This window comes from Carassius gibelio, chromosome A17 (genome assembly GCF_023724105.1).
Source record: "Carassius gibelio isolate Cgi1373 ecotype wild population from Czech Republic chromosome A17, carGib1.2-hapl.c, whole genome shotgun sequence".
NCBI classification, from domain to species: Eukaryota; Metazoa; Chordata; class Actinopteri; order Cypriniformes; family Cyprinidae; genus Carassius; species Carassius gibelio.
In genome coordinates, this window is record NC_068387.1 from 24,550,141 (window position 1) to 24,563,742 (window position 13,602).

A 13,602-nucleotide genomic window follows, 5' to 3' on the forward strand; every position below is an offset into this window, starting at 1 on the left:
ATAAAGCACGCAGAATAACATAAGTGGACTTTGAATGATAACGTAATTGTGGCATCCATAATTGTAATTGCGATTAGATAAATATATACATTTATATTTTAAATAATAATAATAATGATTATGATATTATCTAGTTACATTTATATAAGTAAATATTGTAATTTTATTATAATACAGTATTATACATAACATGTATTTTTTATTTTTTTTTGGATTAGATTAGATTAAATTTTATTGTCATTATGCAGAGTACAAGTACAGAGCTAATGAAATTCAGTTTGCATCTAACCAGAAGTACAATAATATTTTTTTATTATATTTTGGGACGATAAGAGAGAAAATTATGATCTATTATAAAATAACAGTATTAAATTATTGTATTATATTATAACAATAAATCAAAATATTATTACTTTGTTAAATATTTTTAGGCAATAATAACAGTGTTATTTGAATTATGTATAATAATATATTTAGATCATTATAATACACTTTGAATAGTATTATTTTATTGAATATTATTTGATCATGCTTTTTTATATCGATTCAATATCTGTATTATTATTGAGTGTAGCCTACTATGAAACCTATTAAAGCCATCAGGGTGGGTCATGGCCCTTATCTTCATCATAATCATCATCTAATGTTGGGACTGTTGACTTTCCTGAAGGTTATTATAGATAACTTCCATAAGCCAAGCGCTGATCCAGAGTCAGTGAGTAGCAGCGGCGTTTCTCGCGCACATCCGGGTATCGCTTCCACAGCGCAGACGCGTCGCGGTGATTGCAGCGCGCTGCGTTTCCGCGTTAGCAGCAGGGGGGAACGGAACACAGCGAGATTGGCCGAATCTAACTGGATTACGCAGCCCGTGTTGCGATTAAAATGAAAAAGAAGTGAGAAGTGAAAGCCGTGTTAAGGAAATGAGCGTGGAATCATCATGTCATTCGCTCGGTCACGAGACGGGCTCACAACTCTGACATCAGGACGAGTACAGCACCAGTGCGCTTGTGTGGCTGTCTCCGCCGCCGTCTGTTTATCCTCGCTCTGTTGATGCACGTTTTGCATTCATTTCGCATTCGCTGGAGGCAATATGAAGAAGTTTAATATCAGGAAGGTGCTGGACGGCTTGACTGCGGCGTCTTCCTCCTCCTCATCCTCCAATGCCGCGTCGGGAAACAGGGAGAATGACATGATTCAGGAGACCCTGCAGTCAGAGCATTTCCAGCTCTGCAAGGTGGGATTAGTTACTGTGATGTGTGATCATATGCGGGGGAGGTGAGGGAGGGGTGGGAGAGTGGCGCCAACTCGCCTCAGTATTCTAATTCTAATGCGCGCGAGAAGAACGCTTTAAAAAGCAGTTTGCCAACGGTCGACGGTTTTCAAATCGGTTAAATCACCTCAGAGTCGGTTTTAATTAACCATCACCGTCTGGAATAATAACCCAAAGGTCGGTTCACGAGATTAACGTTAATCGCTCGCGTGAGGCCAGAGTTGACGGTTGACGAATCGGTGGCGGTTATTTTAAGACGAATTAATTTAACTTTTCGGAACGAGCGGAACTGATATTCAAGTTATTATGAGGTAACGTTAGAATGACCGAGTCTTTTCTGTCTTATAGAAAGACGTGCCAGTCTTGTCTGTCAATAAATACCTGTGCTTATTGTTTAGTCATGCAGTTTAATTCGGATTTTAGAACAAATCGACTCTTTTACTAATGTGAACGGATTGTTCATATTCTAATTCGCTGACTGTGTATTAACTAAACGGGTTATCCCTGAGATAAGTCAGTTAAAAAATTACGTTTTTTTTAAATTGTAGAATTTCCTAGTTAAGTGATCAAAATATCATTAAAGGGATATTCTGTCATTATTTATTCATTCCAACTTGTTCTTCTTCTTTTTTCTTTTTTTTTAACCTGTACGTTTACGTTACGAATTACTTCGTTTGAACACAAAATTATTAATTTTGGTTTTCACTTGGTTTTATCTGTAATTCATGTTTGAATTTTTTTATTATGTTTTTTTTTTTTTGTGTGGTTCAAACTGACTTTAAGCCTTTCACAAACAATCGCGCTAAGAAAATAGTAAATAACCCTCCCAAAAAATTATAACAAAATGACAAAATAAAGTAAGATAACATCTGATAACTAAAACGATTTAACAATATATTTTTAAATATGGAGTAATGGATTAAATTAAATGTCAACATATTTAGTATTTACATTTTCTCAGATTGAATCAACTTTTTAAAGTTTCCAATGTAATTTGTGAGTGTTTGGAATGGATCCTCACTATCTCTATGGTTAGGCGTTTTTATTTAGGCTTTTTGATATGTGTTTTCTGGATATGTAATTGTCACTACACAAATGCTCTGGTAACCAGCTATATTGATTTGACTTTTGTTTTTGTAGTGTATATATGATTCATATGTGGGATGTTAAATGGAGCCATGTTTGGGAACAGGACACCAAAAACTTTGACTGTCCCCAGAAAATGGCCAAAATAATATAGTGTTACTCAAATATTTACCTACAGAATGAGTAGTTAGTCTCACTAAATAAAAAATTCCTTGTAATACCAGAACACATGAGTATGGTAATCATTCAGTAGCATGGTAAATATTAAAGTATTTCCCTTTTATATAATAACTTTACCATGGTACCACCACTACAGTAATTCAGATGTTAGTTAGCTGTCAACTTCAGCTTCTCAGCATCCCTTGTTCTGAACCTCATCTTTAATATTTGTTTTAATTTCTGTGTAACTAAGTCCTAATTGGATTCCCCGGCCCCCACCTAATTACTAAAGCCACTAATAAGAAAAGAGGACTTGCTTTGAATGACTTTTGTTTTCCTGAATCGTCATTACTTGTTTGTGTTCCTCCACACGGTTGGATATAGCCCTTTTGTTCATTTTTGTTTTGGTGTTATCTGCAAGGACCATCAATGTCCCTCACATATATTTATATTGACTTAATCAAACTAGGCTATATCATGAATATGCACTGACGTAAGGATGTTTTTGCATATGCAATGTTTAACCAACATCATGTTTTCTTTGCTCTGGTCTTTCACAGGTTCTTTTGCTATAAATGATTGACACGGAATCATGCTTCCTGTGTATTTTTCACCCAAAAATGTTTGTTAATAACTGATTCTCATGGAGTATATCCATGGAACACAAACAGACTTTCCATGTAACACAAACAGAGCTTTATGAATGCAATAACGTGTGTAAATCTCCAAAAAGCACGTTAAACTGTCTTTATATTTTCAGTCTCCTGAGGAAATCTTGTCTTTGTATCAGTTTTATTTTAGTATCATTGATATACTATTATAGTTTTTGTTAAAATTTTGAAATTGATTTTAATCCTGCATTTTTGTTATTTATATATCTTCAGTTTCATTTTCATTTCAGTGTGTTATAGTAATTTAGTATGTTTTAGTATTACTTCAGTATTACTTTTATTTAGTACTATTTTTGGCTGAGCTTTGCCTTTAAGAACACCATTGTCATGTTTGTAGTTTAATGCAGATCATCTTCTGCTTCACAGACAGTGCGACATGGCTTTCCCTATCAACCCTCCTCCATGGCTTTTGACCCTGTGCAGAAAATTCTGGCTATTGGCACACAGAGTGGAGCCCTGAGACTGTATCCTTTTATATAAAGAGTTGGTAACATACCCAGCCTAACTTACCATCAGGAAAAATAAGTGTCAAATGCAGTCTTGTTGTGTGTGTATATTTAAACAAAGGCAGTCCTCACACCCTTCTGTGTTGGAAGTCTTGTTGCACAAAGTAATTAACTTGTTCAAAGCATGTGTGGTTCTTTTTTTACTAACCTCCATGCAAACAAATGATTAAATTGCAAAATACAAGTAACAACATCCTCTGGCAAATCAACTTCTAAGAGTCTTGCTGTTTCCCCAGGGGATATGAATATTTACCCTAGAGAAGCTTCATAGTAGCTATTAACTGAAAGAAACTCTGGGCTTGTGGAAAAATTAGCATCAGCAAATCAACATGCCTAGTATTGTTGATAAACTTGATACATGTTACTCCGTTACAGATCTCGATGACAATATCTAAGGCAGGGTGGCTGATATAATGCAGATGTTTTATATATTTTTAAAAAATATATATTGACTGTGGTAAAATGTGACTCGTGGCTTTTTAAAAATGGCGGAAACAGTAGTATTTTGATTTAAAAATGTGCATTTATGCTCTGTGTTTTTAAACATTCACACATCTTTTATTTAGACAAAAAAAAATCATATATATATATTAGCCTGGCCACATTTCTATTTTACCTCCATTGCTTGACTAAAATGCAAAACATATAAACGTTAAGCATTTCAAAACTGATGCCTTAATGTAGTATATGCTAAGTCATCAGTGAGAAAGTCAGTTGATTCCAGGCGGTACATATCAAAGGAGCCAGTTTCTCACAGAGTCATGTATATGAGCAGCCTCATTTCAGAGGCACATTTCCTAGAAGCAGGGTCTTTATTCCTAGAGGAGCTGTGCTCATTAGTGATATCTCCACTGTAGCATGAGCAGCTCCACTGCCATATGTTGCAGAGCTTGTCTCATCATTGGTGCTGCCGACTCTGCCAGAAAGCCACCTTGCACGTGCTGGAAACATCGCTGGTCCTGCTGGGCACGTCTGTTAGAGCCACACACACTCAGCCAATCTGCACCAGCTTATTTCTGAGTGTTTTCATATTCAGATTAACACCACACCATTGTTTCTGTCAAAAGGAACCGCTATAGAGTAGGGCTGGGTGTTTTATTGTAAACTGTGCAATTGTAGATTTTTTTTTGATTTTTTTTATTGTAATATTATTTTGATTTGTTATTCAAAATCCAGAACAGACAATAACTTTGAACACCAAAATAAAACAATTAAACAATCTGTGCTGTATGTAAAATTAAAAGCAAAAAGTAAAAAAAGACAATCTCTTCTTACAATCTTTAAATAGTTAAAATAATTGAGAGAAAAAAACTTTTTATCACTAAAAATAAAACCAGTGCCATTCTTTATACTTATTTACAAATGTGTTTAAAGTTTTTCTAAAAGTAATTATGAAAAAAAAGTAAACAAGTTTCACCCAATTTGAATTTGTCTTTTAATTAATGAAATTTTAACATTGATTTGCTATTAAAATTAAAACATGGAAGAAAATTGTGTGACTTATTTATTTAAAAAGTTTTATAAATTTTTTCAGTGACGTGACATGCGGCCAAGTATGGTAACCCATACTCAGAATTCGTGCTCTGCTTTTAACCCATCCAAAGTGTGCACACAAACACACACACACACTGTGAACACACACCCGGAGCTGTGGGCAGCCATTTATGCTGCGGCGCCCGGGGAGCAGTTGGGGGCTCGGTGCCTTAGTCAAGGGCACCTCAGTCATGGTATTGAAGGTGGAGAGAGCACTGTACATGCACTCCCCCCACCCACAATTCCTGCCGGCCCGATACTCGAACTCCCAACCCTTCGATTGCGAGTCCAACTCTCTAACCATTAGGCCATGACTTCCCCTTAAAGTAGAAGTAGGAGTATCACATTCTAAAAGTACCAAAAGTACCGGGTCTTTTGACAACACTACAACAATCAAAAGCATGTCTAAATAATTGAAATAATGACATTTATGCATTTAAAAAAAATTATTGATTTGAAATTTGACAAAATAATAATAATGGAAGCATTTTGGGGCCCTATAAAATATTTGATCCCAAAAATATTTTATCCTTATTATTCATTTTACTAAAAATGTATATTTATTTCTGGATTTTGATTTAATTAAATTCCAGCAATTAAAAAGTGTCTAATTAATTTAAATAATTAAATTTCTACAATTTAACAAAGAATTCGTTAACAGTTGAATAAAAATGACTTTTCAGACCCAACAAAGTCTGTTTTCAGTGTTCCGTAGCAATATTTATGGATTCCATTTTAATGGTTTAATTAAATGTTAACAATCAAAAGCAAATCAGTTGATTTCAAAACTTTTTTGAAGTATAAAAACTTACTTAAAATGAACTGTGCCCTATGAAATTTTATTTTTTACAAATTCTTTGTTGTCTGTTTTACCTTATCCTGTTTATCAAAAATGTATTAGAATGTCACACTGCATGTCTACTTCCCAAAAATATTTTATGTGATCATCTGTTTTGTGAAATACACCATGACACATGATTTTAGTTATATGGCCCGTCTGTACCAGAAAAGATTGCATTGTTGAAGGCCAGACTTGTTTTTGTCAGATTTGAATCAGATTAATGTTGTGCAGTGCGTTGTCCAAGACTTTACTGTGTCAATGGCATTTTGTCCTTGTGCAAAGTCACAAGCCACCCACCAGGTCAGCATTTCCTGTGCTGGAGAACTGCAGTGTTTGAGTTGATTGGCTCACTCCTCTTGCTCAGCTGTTGCCTGGATGTGTTAATGTGCAGAGAGAGCTGATGGGCTTACTGTCATTCAGTCGATTGGGCTATTTATCAAAAGACAGGATGTATCGATTTGCCTCATTGCCTCCAGCATTGGGAAACACCGCCACAGCTCAGCTGACACAAACTCAATGAGGTGTTTACTAACAGTTATATCTAATTTTAAATGATTGGTCCCTTGTGTCTCTATCTATGTGTTCATATAGAAACCTTGCTGGACTTGGAGGAGTTTGGAGGAGTTTCAGCTGTCTTGGCTTGATATTAAATACTAGCAGTTTGTTAGAAATGCTTGGCGGCATGAAAACAGTTAAGAGCTCTTTAATATGCAGCCTCGTTGCCTCTTGGTAATGTTTTTCCAAATTACAGAGCTAAGGAGCAAACGTTTGTGAGGTTTTATCATGCATAAATAATCTATGAATAGATTGTTGTCGAATGCTTTTTGTTCTGATTATGCACTGTGATCTGATGAAGTTTTATGCATGGTTAAGACTTGAAAGCTTAATCAAACACTGCCAATGAAAGCGTTTAAAAACATTTTTATTTAAGTGTTTATTTATGATATGTTTAAAGCAAGAAATCAGAATCTTCTGCGTTTAACCCGCAAAAACTTGAAAAGCCTGAGCCTGAGTTGAGCATCACATTTTTACATTGTAAGTCGAGTGAGGAAAGCCTTCTTTGCATGTGTGTGTAGAAACACCACAAACCACTGTGGTTTACCAAACGAGGAAGTTGCCTTCTGTTGTTTTAGAATGTGACTTTCTTTCATCCTTTCCTTTTTCACAACCGTCTCACTAAAGATGTGTACTGCATAATGCTGGAAGACTGCTGGTATAGGTTATACAGTTATTATACGCAACTTACTTTTTTTATTAGACTGTAGCATGATGTACATTTAATTGATTGATCCAGTTTTTAGCGTAATCATCTAATGTGCTAAAGAGTTCATTAGATATACGATTTCACCTTTTTTTTTTTATATATGAGGAGAACTATGACAAATTTATATACACTAAATATGAAACTTAGGCTTGTAACTCATTCCACATGTTTGTGCTGCAGACATGCTATAATTGAGAGTTGTAGAAAGAAATCTTATCAGATTTGCACAGGATATAAACATCCATTTCATTTCATTTTTGTTTATTAAATATTTTTATTCCTTTGTTTATACTTCCATCTTCCAACAAGAATGTTGCTATCTCAGCTCTGTTTAACACAATTTACAATGTTCACATCTATTTCACATAACTGAAGTTGTATTTCCCACCTGCTGCAAAAGCTTGTAGGTCATTAAAGTCAGTAAACAAATTATATATACAGGTCCTTCTCAAAAAATTAGTATATTGTGATAAAAGTTCACTATTTTCCATAATGTAATGATAAAAATTAAACTTTCATATATTTTAGATTCATTGCACACCAACTGAAATATTTCAGGTCTTTTATTGTTTTAATACTGATGATTTTGGCATACAGCTCATGAAAACCCAAAATTCCTAAGCATCAACATTCACAAACTACTGTCGACTGTTATTTTTAACAGAAAAGAATGCAACGAGCTCGTAATCATGACTTTATAAGTAGTTTCTGATAGCTCGTGAAGACAGCAGAAAAGCACTCTCGCTCAACACAAGTGGAGTGAATGTTTTATTAATTTTGTGGTTTATTATTTTGAGTTGTATGGGACACTGTAACACACGTCCCTCTCACAATATATAGCTTTACAGATCTATCGCTTTTGCTGCTCAAATATTCATGCAATCATGCAGCACGTATCAGAAGCACTCTCGCCCACCTCTTCCAACCGAGCCAGGGACTGCTAAACAGAGCGATCACAGAAGTCGAATGAACCAGGCTTTAGGGGTCAAACTCTCTCCGGCATGGGAAAGATTGCCCAGTGTGAGCACACCCTAATCATTCTCCCGCATCCCGCACACACAAGTCCTTACCCACAAGTCCCACAACGCACTCCACTGCGATGGGTCCTGCGATCATGCAGGTCTCTAACAGGAAGGTGTCTGTTATAATGTTATGATCGAGGCTCTGGACTCAAAGCATAACTTGTTTTTTCTATAACAAACTATAAAATATTTTCTATAAAAACATTAATGTCCTGGTAGTGACAAATGGCTGGTTTTATATTTAATTACATTGTTATAATTTGAGATTTAGGCTACAATAAATATGTTAACTGCTACTATATAAAAGGACCATTGCTGTAAAAAGCACCTTTTTTGTATAAAATGTTTACAAACCAAATGTTATTACACTTTTGTTCATATAGCAGTGGGCCTACTTTAAATGAAAAAAAAGTGCACAATACACTACTTTTGAATGCATTATTAGTTTAGTGCATAATAGTACGATTGCAGTTAATCACAGACAATAATGCGATAAAAAAAAAATGTAATCGTTGCCCATGGACATTAACTATGGTTTGGGACAGATATAATGTGATTTAATGTAAAACTGTGTGAGTGGCGCACTGTGGCATGTCCCCCCCCCCCAGCAGTTAACTATTGGTACCAATTAATCAATCAGTCGACCTCTAAATCAAGACCATATGTTAAGTTATTTTCCAGATTTGGAGTTGATATCACAAAAATTTTGAATCTTGTGAGATTTTCTTAAGGCGCTATATGAAAAATACTTTTTTAAACATTTTCCTGTCACATATATATATACATTTCTGTCACAACATTACTTTGATCACACACACACACACAAAAAGTATTGAATCTTGAGACTCAGACCTTTAAAAGAATATGTGTTTTGTTAAGATAAGAAAAGGTTTTGATTATGAAATATTTTAGTAAATGTATTCCACTGGAGGGGGAGCCTTTAAAAAGGATTTAAAGTGCCATTTTCAAGGTATTACAACGTCCAATTACAAAACTGTTTTCACAAGATGGCTTTTGAGTGTTTAAACTTTTAAATGATTATCTAAATTAGGATGATTACTAAAATATGTGATTGGGAAAAAGGCAATAAAAAAGAGTGTCAAGCATCCTGCTAGCAAGGACGCTGACCGTTAAGAAGTTAATATATAACCGTTAATCAAACCACTCAGGATTGTGGATTTAGAAAAGTGTCTGAATGAGGAAGTGCCTCCCAGATCTCACCAAGAGGAGGAAATGTGTGCTGAAAACTGATATCAAATTTAGTTCTCTACATGCTTATTTATGTAGCCAGTGGCACTCTACAATTCATGTTTGAAGAATTTTTTATTCAGCTTAAGCGTGGTATAAATTGAATTGATTTGTGCTATTTTTAGTATCATCAGTGGTGTTTCAGTGTTGATTGCCCCGTGATCTAAGACCATGTACTGCTCTGCTGCTCTTGTTGGTTGCTGTTGGCAGCATCCAACTCCAAGTGCTTTAAATAACGGCCATTTGAGACACCTCCAGAGTTTAAGGCACCCAGGGCCTGTTTGTTTACTGTTCTTAATCTTGTTTGGACAGATCCGATCTCGGCTTTATCACTCTGAAACCCACTAATGGCTCAAGTTCAGCTGGGATGAGGAAGGGAGAGTACAAGGCGTGGACTCAAATAGTTTTATAGTTTTATGTTTCTTGCTTGTCATAAATGTGGTATGTGCATGTCTGTTTGCAGTAGCATGTTGTAGAAGCACACCAAATTCTGCTGTAGATTGGAAGATATTAGATATAAATATTTTTATCATCTATAAAGCAGTGTCCTAGCAACGCAACCCATTCAGAGTATCTTAACAGCGACCTAACAATGCCGTTATGTTTCTGTCTGTCTTTGTCTATTGTATGTTCGCTTAGCAATGCCCTAGCAACTGCCTATCTACACCCTAGCAACGAGAACACTTAGGCCCAATCCCAATTCTACCCCTTAGCCCTTCCCCTTTCCCCATCTCAATTCTGGGGCAGCGTTGACAAGTTTATTTTCTCCTGGATGTGTGAGCTGCGCGATTTCCGATATTTGTGTGTGTCAGTAAGCAGCTCATTAATACAGAACAATAATTAAAGGCTCTAATGCACACCAGTTTGTCACTTAAAGTGCAAGCCTTATACGTTTTTTTCAATTGTTAATAAATAAATTAAAAATTATAATAAAATTGGCCCATATGGTTTATTTTAGTGCTGTTAAAATTACTAATGTTTCTATCATTTATAATTTTTATTTTACAGACCCTCTTTATTTATTTACTATTTTCTACATAAAACCATGTTACATAAAGATGTAAAACATCCTGTGAAAATGTAATCTTTATATTTTTAATATTGAGTGAGTATGGCCATGTCAAAGATTGAAATCATAGTGAAATTAATGGTTGAAATCAAACTTTGATGCTTTCTCATTCTAAGGCATATACCTTCAAACTTTAACAACTTTCCAGCAAGACTTTGGGCCAAGAATCTTGTCTTGATGAGCTTCCTTTCCTAGTTAATAGATTGTGTTTTTTATTAGATAAATTTAAGTCTCATTAAATGAACTTATCAAGCAGCTCTTGGCCATAGAGACAGAATTTTAATTATGCTCCGATAGCAGTTTTATTAATAAAGATGTACAACTTCGTGCTTTGCTGAACCGGGGCATGTGTGTAAAGCTTTGGTTGTTTCTGGAGCTCTGGATAGTTTTCTGAGTAGTCCTCACCTTCCACGTCATCTCGTCTTCATTCACATCTCCTCTCTGCTTTGCTCTTGTCTTCTTCTCCTCCTTGTTCTAGTTTAGTTACCAGAAACAAATGTCAGTGGTTGCAGGGAACGTTGTCAAGCCTATCCGCTTTAGCTGCTTTGTAATCTTTTGCTCTTGAGGCCTGTATTATTAGGGCATATAGTATGACAGCACCCTTATCAGATTGCACTGTTTGCTCTCAGCGGAAGCCCCTGCTGTTTGAAGTGAGTCACCCATTGTGGTCGGCAGTGTGATGCTTTAGAAAGTAAAACTTCTGTGTTCATGTTTCTCATATGAAACGCTACAGAGCTTTGTTCGTTTGCGTCTTTTATTGTTTCTAATCGTGTTGCATGTACATATTGAATATTAGTCGGAAATGACTTTGGGATAAATCCCATGAAACCTGTCGAGAACAAATCCAGATTATATTTAGCCCCAAAATCAAAAGAATAAAATGAGTCAGAGAGATTATTATTGGACTGCATTGGATTATTTTGCAGTAGGTTTTTACATTTTATTAAGGTGGGTTATAGTAATGAGAAATTGTTGTGAAAGTAGTGCCACAGTGCAAAAAACTAAGAAAACACAAATGTACTCCTTCTTCTTTCTTCTAGTCTGGCTATAAGAAAGAACGAGCACTTTTGTATTTTCTAGGCCAATTTATACAGATGGAGCCTCACAGATCAGCAAAGTTCTGCACTACAGGACAGTGATTTTTGTCTTGGCCCCCAAAATTTTAGTGAATCCAGATCCTCACATATGCTTATGCACACATAATCATCTTTTCCAGCATTCATCTCAAGCCTATGTTTAGTGGATGGTCTGTTTAAAGTTATTCTCACAGACTATGTGTAATCTGGCATTAGAATTGCCAATTTAGGCAGGAAGTGGCTTTTTGACTGACATCCTATGCAACCAGTCAGTTAACTTTTTCCCCCACAACGTATATTTGAAGAGTTCAGATGCTAAGGCGCTATTTTCTACTAAAATTTTCATTTTTATCAGGCTCCTATGTTTAGGTTCAGTAATGTTACTTTAATGGCAATGATTACGTCCTTTTCTATGCCAATAAAGTGAAATAAATTCACATAAATATAGGAGCTTGATAAAAATGCTCATGTTAGATGAAGATTTCAGACGACACTTAGAAGCTTTTACATCTGAACTGAATTTAAATATAACCATAAGTGTGCAGTCAAGTGTTAGCCATTTGTTGAAACAAAATGAAAATACATTCTGTTTTGTTTTTGTTTATTATGAAGTGTTAGTTTCGCTAACACTTGCATGCCTTTTTTTCAGTAATTTCATTTCAGGAAAAAAAAAAAATTGTTCATTGGTATGTTTTGTTCCTAGTAGTTTTTATTAATGATGACATTAGTGTCTGCAGCATAGGTCAAACATGAGACCACGTTAAAGAAAATTCACAAAAGTGATTTTATATTCATAAAAAGCTAATTAAATGCAAATAAAAAGTATAATGTTTCAAATAACTTTTGTGAAAAAAAATTCATTAAACAGGACAAATTCTGATATATATATATAATTTTTTTTTTTTTTTTTTTTTTTTTGACTCCTATCACCCAAGAACACGACACCCTGAGCAGCATACCGAGTTTCCCAAGTTTAATTACTTTATTTTTGCTTCTGTGTCTCTTCTGAAAGAGTGTTATTTGCTGGTTTGTGGTGATCGTTGTATTCAGTTATGGAATCGAACAGCGATCTGTTTGTTCGGTTGGGCTCCGGCTCCCATGAAATACGGAGAGAGCTGCTGTCTGACCATGGGCTCTGATCCAGCACCACGAGAGCTTAAGATGAGGAGAACCTGGCTGGTCAAGGGCTTGATGCTTACAGTTATGAATAAATAATGAGTCAGTGATCCACTGAAACTTATTTATAACAGCCCTCTGTTATTTATTCTGTCCATTTGCTAAATCAGGTGAAGGCAAGCCTGCTGTGTAAACATTCCTGTTCGGTTTCCCTTCAGCACATCTCATGAAATGAATGTAGGAGAGATCCAAATGCTATCCCCCAAAATGATGTATCGAAATGGAAATTTGACCTGAAAACTGAAAATAAAGTTTTGGTAGTATGCCAGTTGTAGTAAAATTCCTCTGCAATGAGGCCCATCTTGATGTTTCACCTAAACAAATTTTGCATATTGCTATTTTAGCATTATTTTTGGTCCACATTGCTGACATGTTTACTTGTAGCTTATCTGTGTTGTGTGCTCTAAGTAATTTCAGCCCTCTATAACTATTTCATTGTAATGTTTTATTGGAATGTTTTTATTATTTTTTTTAGTTGGCGAAACTTTGGTGCATCACTATTGGACAATATTCCATGCAGAAAATAATGGAAAGTAATTTAAAAGTACTGAACTGTATTTTCTTTCTTTAAAATATGTTTGATTTTATGACAAAAAACATAAATAACAAACCAGACCTTATCGTTTTGCCAGAGTACTTATTAGCTGCCATAATAAAAATGATGATGCATGCCTGTACAAA

The 13,602-nt window shown here is 35.2% G+C and overlaps 1 protein-coding gene across 3 annotated transcripts in view; it reads left to right on the forward strand.

Annotated features, from left to right (window-relative positions):
- Window positions 1–701: 701 nt before the first annotated feature.
- Window positions 702–13,602, forward strand: part of stxbp5b (syntaxin binding protein 5b (tomosyn)) — a 38,476-nt gene continuing 25,575 nt past the window's right edge. Inside the window, exons 1-2 of one of the 3 annotated variants that reach the window (XM_052620227.1) lie at window positions 702–1,234; window positions 3,553–3,650. In XM_052620227.1, the coding sequence (XP_052476187.1) occupies window positions 1,091–1,234; window positions 3,553–3,650 (242 nt within the window). In that variant the 5' untranslated portion in view covers window positions 702–1,090. The remainder of the gene's footprint in view (window positions 1,235–3,552; window positions 3,651–13,602) is intronic. The other 2 variants (XM_052620228.1, XM_052620226.1) reach the window with 2 other exon arrangements.